This window comes from Dictyostelium discoideum, assembly GCF_000004695.1.
Source record: "Dictyostelium discoideum AX4 chromosome 5 chromosome, whole genome shotgun sequence".
Classification (NCBI taxonomy): Eukaryota; Evosea; class Eumycetozoa; order Dictyosteliales; family Dictyosteliaceae; genus Dictyostelium; species Dictyostelium discoideum.
This window is the reverse complement of record NC_007091.3, coordinates 4604792-4617890: the sequence shown is the minus strand read 5'-3', so window position 1 is coordinate 4617890 and position 13099 is coordinate 4604792. Positions and strand designations below refer to the sequence as shown.

The window sequence follows — 13099 nt, the reverse complement described above, 5'->3', positions numbered from 1 at the left end:
TTTTTTTTTTTTATTTTTTTTTTTTTTTTATTTTTTTTTTTTGAAAAATTAAAAAAAATTAATTTTACTTGGCCTGGTAAAAAAAAATTTAAATTTAAAATAAAAAATTAATTAATTTCCTTTACCAGAAATTAAAAAAAAAAAGGGAAATGAAATGGTTTTTCTTAATAATTAAATTTACCAAAAAAATTAAAAATAAAATAAAATAAAATAAAAAAAAATAAATATTTCCTTTTTTTTTACCAAAAAAAAAAAAAAAAAAAAAATGAAAATAAAATAAAAATAATAATTTTAATATAATTTAAAAAAAGTTTATTTAGAAGATTCAGGGAATAAATCTTCAAATCCATTTGAAATTTGATTTATAATATCCATTGAAACAGTTGATCTTTTAGAAATTTGATAAGCTTTCTTTGAGCAATGTCTTAATAAAGAACAAGCAGCATATGCAGATATAATTGAGATTGGATATTCAGGTTTATCATCCGTATTTGAATTATATTTATAGTAAAGTTGTGACCAAGCATACATTGTACCAACAGTACCTGCTAAAATATCACCTTGACCACCACATCTTCTTGGCATACCTTCATCATCACAAACCACTGTTTGATTACCATCTGTTATTATATCTTCTTTACCTTTTTGAACAATTGTAATATTACCAAGACTATAATAATAATAATAATAATAATAATAATAATAATAATAATAATAATAATAATAATAATAATAATAATAATAATAAATTAAAATATAAGTTAGTTCTTTTGTAATATCAATTCATCCTCTTCGTAATATTAATTAATATTTACCAACTTGCAATATGTTCTGGTTTTAATAAATTATTTGAAGTATCACCAATCATTTTCTTTACACTATCTGATAGACTTTTAAATTCTACAAAATTTGGTGTTAAAATTGCTTTATCATATCCTTTTATAATATCTAAATTATCACAAATTAATCTTAATGCATCCTATAATTATTATTATTATTTATAAAAAATAAAAAAAAATAAAAAAAATAATAAAAAATTGGTTTATTATTTAGTGAATTATAATAAAGGGGGGATATCATTAATGTAATACATACTCCATCTAATACGATTGGTAAATTTATATTTCTAGCTGCTTTAATAACTTCTGATGCACAACTCCATGCACCTGATGATCTACCTAAACCTGGACCTACAACAATAACATGTAAACTTAATAACCATGGAATAATATCAGATGGATCCTAGTGTGTGTGTGTTAATTAATTAATATTATTAAGGAAAGGATAATATATATATATATATTGAAAATTGATAAATTATTGTATGTACATTTTTTTCAATTGGATGAACTATTAAATCTGGTGACATTGTTTTTAAAGCTGTGGCTGTACCACCTTCTGTTGGTGCAAATATGTGGCAAATATCAGAACCAATCTTTAATGAGGAAATACCCGAAAAAAATGGTGCCCCTGTATATTCTTTACTTCCACCCATAATTGCTATTCTTCCTGATTGACCTTTATGTAAATTGTTTAATAATGATGGAATCATTGGTTTGAATAAATCTATTAAATGTGTCATTTTTATTATTATATTTTATATATGTATATATATTATTATTATTATTTTTTTTTTTTAATGTGTTGCAGTGGTGGGTGTATGTTTCTAAGTCTTTTTTTTTTTTTTTTTTTTTAACTTTAATTTTTTAAAAAATTATGAAAAATAAAAAAAAAAAAATAAATAAAAAAAGTGTTTTTTCATTCGTTTTAAAAAAAAAAAATAAATAAACTAAAAAAGGCGCCAAATTCAAAAAAATAAAAAAAATAAAAAAAAACGGATGCAAAGAAAAGAAAAAAAAAAAATAAAAAACTAAAAATACTTTTAAATTTTGTGAAATCTAATGATTTTTTTATTTCTTTATTTTAATATTTTTAGAGAAAAAAAATAGTTTTTTTTTTTTTTTTAATTTTAATTTAATTCCTTATAAGGTTATATAGTAATATAACTTTAAGGTTAGAAAAAAAAAAAAAAAAAAAAAAAAAATCTATGACCCAATAATTTAATGAGGCAATAAGAAAAAGAATAATAAAGAATAATTATAATTTTTATTACTATATTTTTTTTTTTTTTTTTTTTTTTTTTTTATACATTAAATTATTTCTACTTGAAAAAATAAATAAATAAACAATCTCTTTTTTTTTTTTTTTGTTTTATATTACAATGACTTGATAGGGTAGAGATATAAAAAAAATCCATCTTTGCCAAAAATTTTTTTTTTTTTTTTTTTTTTTTTTTTTTTTTTTTTTCTAAAATATTGCAGCTGCTTTTTTTTCAGTAAAAGAAGTTTGGTGATGATTTTCACAATCTTCACAAAATAATAAAATTAATTGAGTATCATCACTCAATTGAATTCTAGTTCCATTTATAATTTGATATGGTGTATTTGGCTCTATTAATATAGGATTCTCATTTTCTTGATATTTAATATATGTTTTATTAACTTCAGTTAAATCAAAAAATGAAAATGTATAACCATCAAAATCTGGATATATAAAAAAAAAAAAAAAAAAAAAAAAAAAAAAAGTTAGATTTAAAATTAAATTTTTTATATTGAAAATAAAAATAAAAATAAAAATAATAATTTAAACATACATAAGGAAGAATTAATTGAAGAAATTATTGGATCATCTATTGGAATATCATTAGAATTACCTCTCCCGATATTTGTAACTCCAATATTTAATTTGAAATCAATAAAATTTCCAGTTGAATTAATAACTCTAATAAATGGAGTATAATGAATTTCCATGATATTCTCTTTATGTTTTTGTTTTTGTTTTTGTTTTTGTTTTTTTAAAAAACATACAATTAAAAAAAAAAAAAAAAAAAAAAAAATTATAAAGAATGTTAACAACTAACTTTTAGCTTCTAATATTTTTTTATAAAAAAAAATAAAAAAAAAAAAAAATTATAATGTTACAATCAAAAATAAAAATAAAAAAGAAGAATAGAAAAAAAGAAAAAAAAAAAAAAAAAGAAAAAAATAAAAAAATAAATAAAAATAAAATAAAAAAAAGCAAAAATTAAAAGAACCAATAATATTAGAATAATATTGATTAAAAATTTTGCTCAATGTTAAAAATTTATTGATAGTCCAAAAAAAGAAATTGAAAAATTTTTAAAAAAAAAAAATTGTGTTTTGATCACGCATTTTCACATTTGATGACGATTTCATTGGCCATATAGACGTTAATATCTTTTATTTTTTATTGGTTTTTTTTTTTTTATAAATAATAATATCAAAATATCATTTAAATATTTTTTGACGAAAAAAAAAAAAAACATTAAAATAAAATAAAATTAAAAATTTGCTGCTAATAAAATCTTATAATAAAACACTTTTCATTTTTTTTTTTATTTTTTTTTTTTTATTTCTTTTTTTCCATTACTGAAATTTTTTTTTTTTTTTATAGCTTTTAATTTTTAGTTTTCCTTCAAAACTTTTTTTTTTTTTTTTTTTTTTTTTTTTTTTCGTTTTTCATTTTTTTTTTTAATTTTAATTTTTTTATTTATTTTTAAATATAAGAGAAAGTATAATGAGTAATTATTTAGAATTTTTTAAAATTTGTGGTAAATTAAAAACATTAAAAAGAACTGGTTGGGTTAATCATGGAGTAGAATTACCAGAATCAGTATCAGATCATATGTATCGTATGGCAATGATGGGAATGTGTTTAGATAAAAAGGAATTAATTGGTGAAGATGGTAAAGAGATTGACAAGATGAAAATTATAAAGATGGCATTAGTACATGATTTAGGTGAATCATTAGTTGGTGATTTCACACCACATGATAAAATTACCAAAGAAGAAAAATATCAATTAGAAAAGAATGCAATCATTGAAATTACCAATACACTAAGTGGTGAAGTTGGAAAAGAAATTTTCGATCTTTGGCAAGAATATGAAGATTGTAAAACCAATGAAGCATTATTAGTAAAAGATTTCGATAAATTTGAAATGATCCTACAAGCCTACGAATATGAAAAACAACCTCATCAACTTGAAAATAAAATTAAATTACAATCTTTCTTTGATTCAACTAGAGGGAAATTCCATCATCCATTATTTAAATCACTTGCACTTCAATTAGAAAGTGATAGAAAATAAATAAATAATTTTTAAAATAATAATAATAAATAATAGAAAAAAAAAAAAAAAAAAAATTTAGATAAAATTGTAAATACAAAAATAGAATTTGAATAAATTAATATTAATTTAATTTAAATGTGAAAAGAAAAAAATAAAAAAAAATAAAAATTTAGGTGTTAATTAACCTAAATTTTTATTTTCAACAATAAATAAATAAATAAAAAAAAAAAAATATCTAAAAAAAAAAAAAAATCTTGATTTTTTTAGTTTTATTTTTATTTTATTTTCAACTCTCTCACACACATACACATGCGTAAATACATATTAATTTAAAAATGGAAAAAGCAAATAAGAAAATAAAGGTATGCGTGATTTTTATTTTTATTTTTATTTTTATTTTTATTTTTATTTTTATTTTTATTTTTATTTTTATTTTATATAAAAGTAAAACATATTTTTAATTTAAAATATGTTTTAACATTTTTTTTTTTTTTTTTTTTATTTTGATAATAATGCTTGGTGATTATAGATCTGGAAAGACAGCAATATTTAATGAAATTGTAGGCAGAAAATTTGGTAGTTATACAAATCCATCAACTTTTGATTACTTTTATAAAGAGATAATGGTTGATAATGAACTTGTTGGATGCAATATTTGGGATACTGCCGGTCATGAAAAATTTACCACCAATTTAAATAAATCTTTCTATCGTGATGTAAATTGTTGTGTACTTTGTTTTGATCTTCACTTTGAAGATTCATTTAAAAATCTTAATAAATGGATGAACGAATTTCATTCAAAATGTTTAGAGAACGGTTTGGAAAATATGGAGTTGTTACCACCATTTGTTTTAATAGGTACAAAAAGTGATATTCCAAGAACTGATATATCAATATCAAATGAAAGAATTGAACAATGGTGTAAAAATATTGAAGGTCAAGGAATTATTGATAAAGTTCATTATTTTGAAACATCTGCAAAACTTTCTCAAAATATTATAATGCCATTCAATACCATTACAAAGCTTGCTTTAAATTATTCTAATTCAATACAAAAAATTAAATGATTCAATTAATTACAAAACTGGAAATATCTAATAATAATAGTAGTAATAATAATAAAAAAATAAATTACAGAAGAAACAACCTGGTGGTGACCAATAATCAATTTTTTTTTTTTTTTTTTTTTTTTTTTTTTGAATACCAACCAGTTGATTTTTTAATTTTTTTTTTTTTTTTTTTTGAAGGTTTTTCTGCTTTTCTTGGTAAATTATCGATTATTAAGAATTTTAAGGGTGAACCTTTTTTTCAATGGGGTAACTCAATTCCATTAGATTTTTACTTTAAGGATATAATCATTGATAATGAAACAGTATCATTACAAGTAAGCACCAATTTGGTTTAAAAAAAAAAAAAAAAAATTATAATGGATAATAATAATAATAAAAAGCTTTTCAATACACATGGTAGTGCATTCGATGATAGTAAAATATATTTTAGAGATGTAGATTGTGGTGTACTCTGTTTTAATATTCATAATGAACAATCATTTAATAATCTTAATCATTGGATGTCATTATTTAATGAAAATGTTCCATTTGTTTTAATAGGTACAAAAAGTGATATTGAAAGAACTGAAAAATCAATTTCAAAAGAAAGAATCGAACAATGGTGTAAACAAATTGAAGATCAAGGTATTGTAAAAGAAAAAATTCATTATTTTGAAACTTCTGCAAAATTATCAACAAACATTATTGAAGCTTATGAAACTATAGTAAAAATAGCATTAAATCAATATAAAAATAAACAGAAAAATTCAATAAATATTTCAATTGAACCTGAAAAACCAAAAGGAATTTGTTGGTGGTAGGATTTTAAAAATAAATAATAATAATAATAATAATAATAATAAAAAGTTCAAATTATGATTTTCATGGGTGTTGTTTTCTATTTTTAAAAATAATTGGAAATATCCAAACAACATTTCAAATTTTTTTTTTTTTTTTTTTTTTTTCCAAATTTTGTAAATAAAAAAGAGATCTTGGCTCTCTCAACAATTAAAAATAATAAAAAAAATATCATTTAAACCCTTTTTTTTTTTTTTTTTTTTTTATTATATATAATATTTAAAAATGAATGAACAAAAAATAATGTTAAAGGTATTGTAAATAAGTATATATTAATTTCTTTTTTTTTTTTTTTTCTTATTTTTATTTATTTTTAAAATTAATTTTCTTTTTTTTTTTCTTTTTTTTATTATATTTTTTTATTTTTGTTTATTTTTAGGTTATAACTCTTGGAGACAGTAATGTTGGTAAAACATCTCTCTTTTATAATTATATGTATGGGAAATTTATATATCATAGGTCATGCTCAATTGATTTTTGTTCAAAGGAACTAATGATTGAAAATCAGCATGTGTCTATGATGGTAAGTGGTAAATTGAAAAAAAAAAAAAAAAAAAAAAAAAAAATAATAATAATAATAAAAAATAAAATAATTATAATATATTAGGTTTGGGATACATTTGGTCAAGAACGTTTTCATTCATTAGGTTATGCTTATTATCGTGGTGCACATTGTTACACACTATGTTTTGATATACATAATGAAAAATCATTTGACAGTCTTGAAAAATGGATGGACGATACTAAAACGTACTGTTTTGAAAGTATTCCATTTATTTTAATAGGTACAAAAAGTGATATTCCTAGAACTGATAAATCAATATCAAAGGCAAGAATTGAACAATGGTGTAAAAATATTGAGGATCAAGGAATTATAGATAAAGTTCATTATTTTGAAACATCTTCAAAACTTTCTAAAAATATTACAGAATCATATAATGCTGCGGCTAAATTAGCTTTCAAACATTATAATAAAAATCAAAATCCACCAATTACTACACCTGCAATTGTTTTACTTGAAGAAGTAAAACCTGGACATTGTTGTTAATAAAAAAAAAAAAAAAAAAAAAAAAAAATATATATAAACCATTAATTAGAAGATGATGGTAAATCACTTGAATATTTAATTAATAGTAATAAATAATTATTAAATAAAATAAAAATTTGCTCCATTAATATCAATCATAATAATAAAAGAAGAAAAATGTCAATACACTGGGTGATGAAGCTGGAAAGAAATTTTTGATTGTTGGCAAGAACATGAAGCATTATTAGTAAAATAGAATTTGGTAAATTTGAAATGATCCTACAAGCCCATGAATATGAAAAACAACCTCGTCAACTTTAAAATTAAATTACAATCTTTCTTTAAAAATATTTATAATAAAAAAAAAAAAAAAAAAAAAAAAAATATATATATCAATAATTCCTTGATCTTCAATATTTTTACACCATTGTTCGATTCTTCCATTTGATATTGATTTATCAGTTCTTGGAATATCACTTTTTTTTACCAATTAAAATAAATTGATCAATGATGATGATTTTTTTTTTTTTTTTTTTATTATCAACTTTGAAAATATTTTCAAAGAAAGATTGGTAAATAAATTTTTTTTTTTTTTTATTTTTTTTTTTTTTTTTTTTTGTTGGTTTTTTATTTTTGTTGTGTGATGAAAAAAAAAACAGAAGTTTGAAGCTTTTCTACTTTTCTGCTCATTTTTTGACTTTCTCACTTTTTTTTTTTTTTAAAAAATTTCAAATTAATCAGATAAATAGTGATGGATAATAAAAGAAAACTATTAAAGGTATTTTTTTAAAATTAAAAAATAATTCTTTAAAATCAGATATTAATAAGAAAACATATGCAATTTTTTTTTTTTTTTTCATAACAATGATGTAAAAAAAAAAAAGATAATAACAATTGGTGATAGAATGGTTGGCAAATTATCGATTATTAAGAATTATATGGGTAGACCTTTTTTTCAATGGGGTAACTCAATTCCATTTGATTTTCACTTTAAAGAGATAATCATTGATAATGAAACAGTATCATTACAAGTAAGTACCAATTTGGTTTGAAAAAAAAAAAAAAAAAAAAAAAAAAAAAATTAAAATGGATAATAATAATAAAAAGTTATGGAATACACATGGTAGTGCATATGAAGATAGTAAAATATATTATAGAGATGTAGATTGTTGTGTAGTCTGTTTTAATATTCATAATGAACAATCATTTAATAATCTTATTTATTGGATAAAAGAATTAGAAGCAAATACATTAGTTGACGAGAAAGTTCCATTTGTTTTAATAGGTACAAAAAGTGATATTGAAAGAACTGAAAAATCAATTTCAAAAGAAAGAATCGAACAATGGTGTAAACAAATTGAAGATCAAGGTATTGTAAAAGAAAAAATTCATTATTTTGAAACTTCTGCAAAATTATCAACAAACATTATTGAAGCTTATGAAACTATAGTAAAAATAGCATTAAATCAATATAAAAATAAACAGAAAAATTCAATAAATATTTCAATTGAACCTGAAAAACCAAAAGGAATTTGTTGGTGGTAGGATTTTAAAAATAAATAATAATAATAATAATAAAAAAAAGTTCAAATTATGATTTTCATGGGTGTTGTTTTCTATTTTTAAAAATAATTAGAAATATCCAAACAACATTCCAATATTTCAGATTTTTATTTTTTTCAAATTTTGTAAATAAAAAAAAAGAGATCTTGGCTCTCTCAACAATCAAAAATAATTAAACCCTTTTTTTTATTTTTTTTATTTTTTTTTATTATATATAATATTTAAAAATGAATGAACAAAAAATAATGTTTAGATAAAAAAAATTAATAATAAAAAAAAAAAAAAAAAAAAAAACAACCCAAAAAAAAAAAAAAAAAAAAATCTTGATTGGTTTTATTTTTATTTTATTTTTATCTCACACACACATACATACATATTTTTAAAAATGGAATATAAAGCAAATAAGAAATTAAAGGTATGTGATTTTTATTTTTATTTTTATATTATACTATAAAAGTTAACATTTTTTAATTTAGTTTTTTTTTTTTTTTTTTTTTTTTTTTTTTTTTTTTTAAAAAAAAAAATAGATAATAATGATTGGTGATTATAATTCTGGAAAGACAGCAATATTTAATGAATTCGCAGGTAGAAAATTTGGTATTTATACTTGTCCATCAACTTTTGATTTATTTTATAAAGAGATAATGATCGATGATGAACTTGTTGGATACCATTTTTGGGATACCGCAGGTCAAGAAAGATTTACCAGTTTAAATAGACATTTCTATCGTAATGCAAATTGTTGTGTACTTTGTTTTGATATTCATAATGAAGAATCATTTAAAAATCTTGATAAATGGATAACGGAATTACATTCAAAATGTTTAGAGAATGGTTTGGAAAGTGAGAAATTATCACCACCATTTGTTTTAATAGGTACAAAAAGTGATATTCCTAGAACTGATAAATCAATATCAAATGAAAGAATTGAACAATGGTGTAAAAATATTGAAGATCAAAGGATTATAGATAAAGTTCATTATTTTGAAACATCTGCAAAGAATTCAAAAAATATTAAAGAGCCATTCAATATCATTTCAAAGTTTGCTTTAAATTATTTTAATTCAATGCAAAAATTAAATGAATCAAAATTAAATCCAACACTGGAAATATCAAATAACAATAATATCAAATCATCAAGTTGTTGAATTATTATTATTATTATTATTATTATTATTATCATTATTATTATTATTGATTTTTTAAAAAAATAAATTATAGAAGCAAAAAGTTGGTGGTGAACAACCAAATTTTTTTTTTCTTTTTTTTTTCTCTGTGGTCAAAAAAAAAAAAAAAATAAAAAAAAAAAAGTTCAAAAGCATGCTTTTCTTACTCTGACTTTTTTTACTTTTCTTTCTCTCACTTTTTTTTTTTTTTTTTTTTTTTTTTTCAAGTTTCAAATTAATCAGATAATAGTGATGGATAATAAAAGAAAACTTTTAAAGGTATTTTAAAAAAAAAAAAAAAAAATTCTTATTAAAATCAGATATAAGTATTAAAGCATATGCATTTTTTTTACAAGATAATAACAATTGGTGATAGAATGGTGGGTAAATTATCGATTATTAAGAATTATATATGGGTAGACCTATTTTTCAATGGGGTTACTCAATTGCACTAGATTTTCACTACAAGGAGATAATCATTGATAATGAAACAGTATCATTTCAAGTAAGTACCAATTTGGTTTAAAAAAAAAAAAAAAAAAAAAAAAAAAAAAATTAAAATGGATAGTAATAATAATAAATCAATAAAAATGAAAAGTTATGGAATACACATGGTAGTGCATTCGGTGATAGTAAAATATATTATAGAGATGTAGATTGTTGTGTACTTTGTTTTGGTATTCATAATGAACAATCATTTAATAATCTTATTTATTGGATAAAAGAATTAGAAGCAAATACATTAGTTGATGAGAAAGTTCCATTTGTTTTAATAGGTACAAAAAGTGATATTGAAAGAACTGAAAAATCAATTTCAAAAGAAAGAATCGAACAATGGTGTAAAAATAAACAGAAAAATTCAATAAATATTTCCACCCTGCATCATCGAATGGGATATTAGGGTTGTGGTAGAATTTTAAAAATAAATAATAATAATAATAATAATAAAAGTTCAAATTATGATTTTCATGGGTGTTGTTTTCTATTTTTAAAAATAATAGAAATATCCAAACAACATTCCAAATATTTCAGATTTTTATTTTTTTCTAAATTTTGTAAATAAAAAAAAGAGATCTTGGCTCTCTCAACAATTAAAAATAAAAAATATCATTTAAACCCTTTTTTTTTTTTTTTTTTTAAAAATTAAACTTAATCATTAATATATAATATAATATTTAAAAATGAAAGAAGAAAAAACAATGTTAAAGGTATTGATTAATATATTATATATTAATTTCTTATTTTATTGAAATTTTTTTTTTTCTAATTTTTTTTTTTTTTTTTTTTTTTTTTTTTTTTTTTAGATTATAACTCTTGGAGACAGTAATGTTGGTAAAACATCTCTCTTTTATCATTATGTTAATGGAGAATATCGATATAATAGGCCACCCTCAATTGGACCTGACTATTTTATAAAGGAATTAAAGGTTGAAAATAAACATGTGTTTTTAATGGTAAGTGTATAATTCATTCAAAAAAATAAAATAAAACTGTTTTATTAATTATAAATTATATTGTATTAGGTTTGGGATACCTGTGGTCAAGAACGTTTTCAAGCATTTAGTCCACCTTATTTTCGTGGTGCAAATTGTTATACACTTTGTTTTGATATTCACAATGAAGAATCATTTATTAATCTTGGAAAGTGGATGGATGAAATTATAAAGTACTGCTATGGAAATATTCCATTTGTTTTAGTAGGTACAAAAAGTGATATTCCTAGAACTGATAAATCAATATCAAAGGCAAGAATTGAACAATGGTGTAAAAATATTGAAGATCAAGGAATTATAGATAAAGTTCATTATTTTGAAACATCTGCAAAACTTTCTCAAAATGTTACAGAATTATATAATGTTGCTGCAAAACTAGCTTTGGAACATTATAGTATAGTTAAATATATCTCAATTATTCGTCCAATTGGTCCGCCGGAAGAAGTCAAAGTTGGAACATGTTGTTAAAAAAAAAAAAAAAAAAAAAAAAAAAAAAAAAAAAAAAATTATTTAATCATTTCAAAATTATTAAATTATTTTCAAAATTTATGAATATACACATTCATTTTTTTGGATAGTTATCTTTGAAAAAAAATAAAAAAAACTGAAAATGTATAAAAAATTAAGTTTTGTCTAATTCCCACCACTATTGTAAAAATTCTATTTATAAAAACAAAAAAAAAAAAAAAAAAAAAAAAATAGAGATCTTTGTTCTCTTGCGAGTTTTTAATTTTTTTTTTTAATTTATTTTTTTTTTTTTTATTTTTTTTTTTAAAAGTTATTGAAAGGTAAAATGAGTAAAAAAAGTTTAAAGGTATTATAATTTAATTAGTTTTTATAATTTCTAATTTTTTTATATATAAAATTAAACTATTTATTTTTAAATTTTTTAAGATTATTACTCTTGGAGACAGTTATGTAGGCAAAACATCTGTATTTAATAATTTTGTTACTGGAAAATATGAAATTAATGAGTGCACAGTTTCACCATCTTTTTATTCAAAGACCCTAACCATTGAAAATGAACCTGTCATTTTAAATGTAAGTTTGTAACTCATAAAAACGAATAAATAACAACATGTTAAAAAAAAAAAAAAAATGGAATAAATAATAATAATAATAATAATTATGATAATGACAAGGTTTGGGATACCTGTAGTCAAGAACGTTTTAATGGCCTAAGCCCAATTTATTATCGTTGGTCAAATTGTTATACACTTTGTTTTGATATTCACAATGAAAAATCATTTAAAAATCTTGATAAATGGATGGACGAAGCTAGAAAGTTCTGTATTGGAAAAGTTCCATTTGTTTTAATAGGTACAAAAAAAGATATTCCAAGAACTGATAAATCAATATCAAAAGAAAGAATTGAACAATGGTGTAAAAATATTGAAGATCAAGGAATTATTGATAGAGTTCATTATTTTGAAACATCTGCAAAGTTTTCTCAAAATATTACAGAATCATATAATGCTGCTCTTAAATTAGCTTTGGAACATTATAATAAAAATCAAAAACCACCAATAACCACACCTGCAATTGATTCACTTCAAGAAGTAAAACCTGGATATTGTTGTTAGAAAAAAAAAAATAAAAAAAATAAAATAAAAAAATAAACCATAATTAGAAGATATTGTAAATCACTCGAATTTTTAATTAATAGTAATGAATAGTAATTAAATAAATTCAAAAATAAAAGTATAAAATAAAAATTTGGTCCATTAATATCAATATTAATAATACTTCTCACAATAAAATTAAAAATTATCAAAAATTAATAAAGTAACT

At 20.2% G+C, this 13099-nt stretch overlaps 11 protein-coding genes across 11 annotated transcripts; 9 read left to right on the top strand and 2 right to left on the bottom strand.

The window, feature by feature from the left end:
• Nucleotides 1–312: 312 nt before the first annotated feature.
• Nucleotides 313–1582, bottom strand: DDB_G0290799 (uncharacterized protein family, carbohydrate kinase-related; the record flags this gene model as incomplete). Its single annotated transcript, XM_630449.1, has 4 exons — nt 313–670; nt 816–979; nt 1096–1242; nt 1331–1582. The coding sequence occupies 4 exons, from the start codon at nt 1580–1582 to the stop codon at nt 313–315; spliced, it is 921 nt and encodes a 306-aa protein (XP_635541.1).
• Nucleotides 1583–2307: 725 nt separating this feature from the next.
• DDB_G0290797 (hypothetical protein) lies at nt 2308–2810 on the bottom strand (the record flags this gene model as incomplete). The annotated part of the gene is made up of 2 exons (XM_630448.1): nt 2308–2543; nt 2654–2810. The coding sequence occupies 2 exons, from the start codon at nt 2808–2810 to the stop codon at nt 2308–2310; spliced, it is 393 nt and encodes a 130-aa protein (XP_635540.1).
• A 787-nt stretch (nt 2811–3597) lies between these two features.
• On the top strand, nt 3598–4170 carry hddc2 (HD domain-containing protein 2; the record flags this gene model as incomplete). Its single annotated transcript, XM_630447.1, has 1 exon — nt 3598–4170. The coding sequence occupies one exon, from the start codon at nt 3598–3600 to the stop codon at nt 4168–4170; it is 573 nt and encodes a 190-aa protein (XP_635539.1).
• A 494-nt stretch (nt 4171–4664) lies between these two features.
• On the top strand, nt 4665–5219 carry rabN2 (Rab GTPase; the record flags this gene model as incomplete). Its single annotated transcript, XM_630446.1, has 1 exon — nt 4665–5219. The coding sequence occupies one exon, from the start codon at nt 4665–4667 to the stop codon at nt 5217–5219; it is 555 nt and encodes a 184-aa protein (XP_635538.1).
• Nucleotides 5220–5578: 359 nt separating this feature from the next.
• Nucleotides 5579–6022, top strand: rabK2 (Rab GTPase domain-containing protein; the record flags this gene model as incomplete). Its single annotated transcript, XM_001134508.1, has 1 exon — nt 5579–6022. One exon carries the CDS (start codon nt 5579–5581, stop codon nt 6020–6022), a length of 444 nt encoding a protein of 147 aa, XP_001134508.1.
• Nucleotides 6023–6284: 262 nt separating this feature from the next.
• Nucleotides 6285–7107, top strand: DDB_G0294571 (Rab GTPase; the record flags this gene model as incomplete). The annotated part of the gene is made up of 3 exons (XM_001134507.1): nt 6285–6311; nt 6439–6582; nt 6667–7107. The coding sequence occupies 3 exons, from the start codon at nt 6285–6287 to the stop codon at nt 7105–7107; spliced, it is 612 nt and encodes a 203-aa protein (XP_001134507.1).
• Nucleotides 7108–7837: 730 nt separating this feature from the next.
• rabK1 (Rab GTPase) lies at nt 7838–8712 on the top strand (the record flags this gene model as incomplete). The annotated part of the gene is made up of 4 exons (XM_630444.3): nt 7838–7864; nt 7971–8117; nt 8194–8620; nt 8672–8712. The coding sequence occupies 4 exons, from the start codon at nt 7838–7840 to the stop codon at nt 8710–8712; spliced, it is 642 nt and encodes a 213-aa protein (XP_635536.3).
• A 322-nt stretch (nt 8713–9034) lies between these two features.
• Nucleotides 9035–9797, top strand: rabN1 (Rab GTPase; the record flags this gene model as incomplete). Its single annotated transcript, XM_630443.1, has 2 exons — nt 9035–9064; nt 9177–9797. 2 exons carry the CDS (start codon nt 9035–9037, stop codon nt 9795–9797), a joined length of 651 nt encoding a protein of 216 aa, XP_635535.1.
• Nucleotides 9798–10067: 270 nt separating this feature from the next.
• On the top strand, nt 10068–10716 carry rabK3 (Rab GTPase domain-containing protein; the record flags this gene model as incomplete). The annotated part of the gene is made up of 3 exons (XM_001134506.1): nt 10068–10094; nt 10219–10335; nt 10414–10716. 3 exons carry the CDS (start codon nt 10068–10070, stop codon nt 10714–10716), a joined length of 447 nt encoding a protein of 148 aa, XP_001134506.1.
• A 280-nt stretch (nt 10717–10996) lies between these two features.
• On the top strand, nt 10997–11776 carry rabL (GTP binding protein RARE7L; the record flags this gene model as incomplete). The annotated part of the gene is made up of 3 exons (XM_630441.1): nt 10997–11023; nt 11120–11269; nt 11339–11776. The coding sequence occupies 3 exons, from the start codon at nt 10997–10999 to the stop codon at nt 11774–11776; spliced, it is 615 nt and encodes a 204-aa protein (XP_635533.1).
• A 325-nt stretch (nt 11777–12101) lies between these two features.
• On the top strand, nt 12102–12891 carry rabM (Rab GTPase; the record flags this gene model as incomplete). The annotated part of the gene is made up of 3 exons (XM_630440.2): nt 12102–12122; nt 12203–12349; nt 12451–12891. The coding sequence occupies 3 exons, from the start codon at nt 12102–12104 to the stop codon at nt 12889–12891; spliced, it is 609 nt and encodes a 202-aa protein (XP_635532.2).
• Nucleotides 12892–13099: the final 208 nt, after the last annotated feature.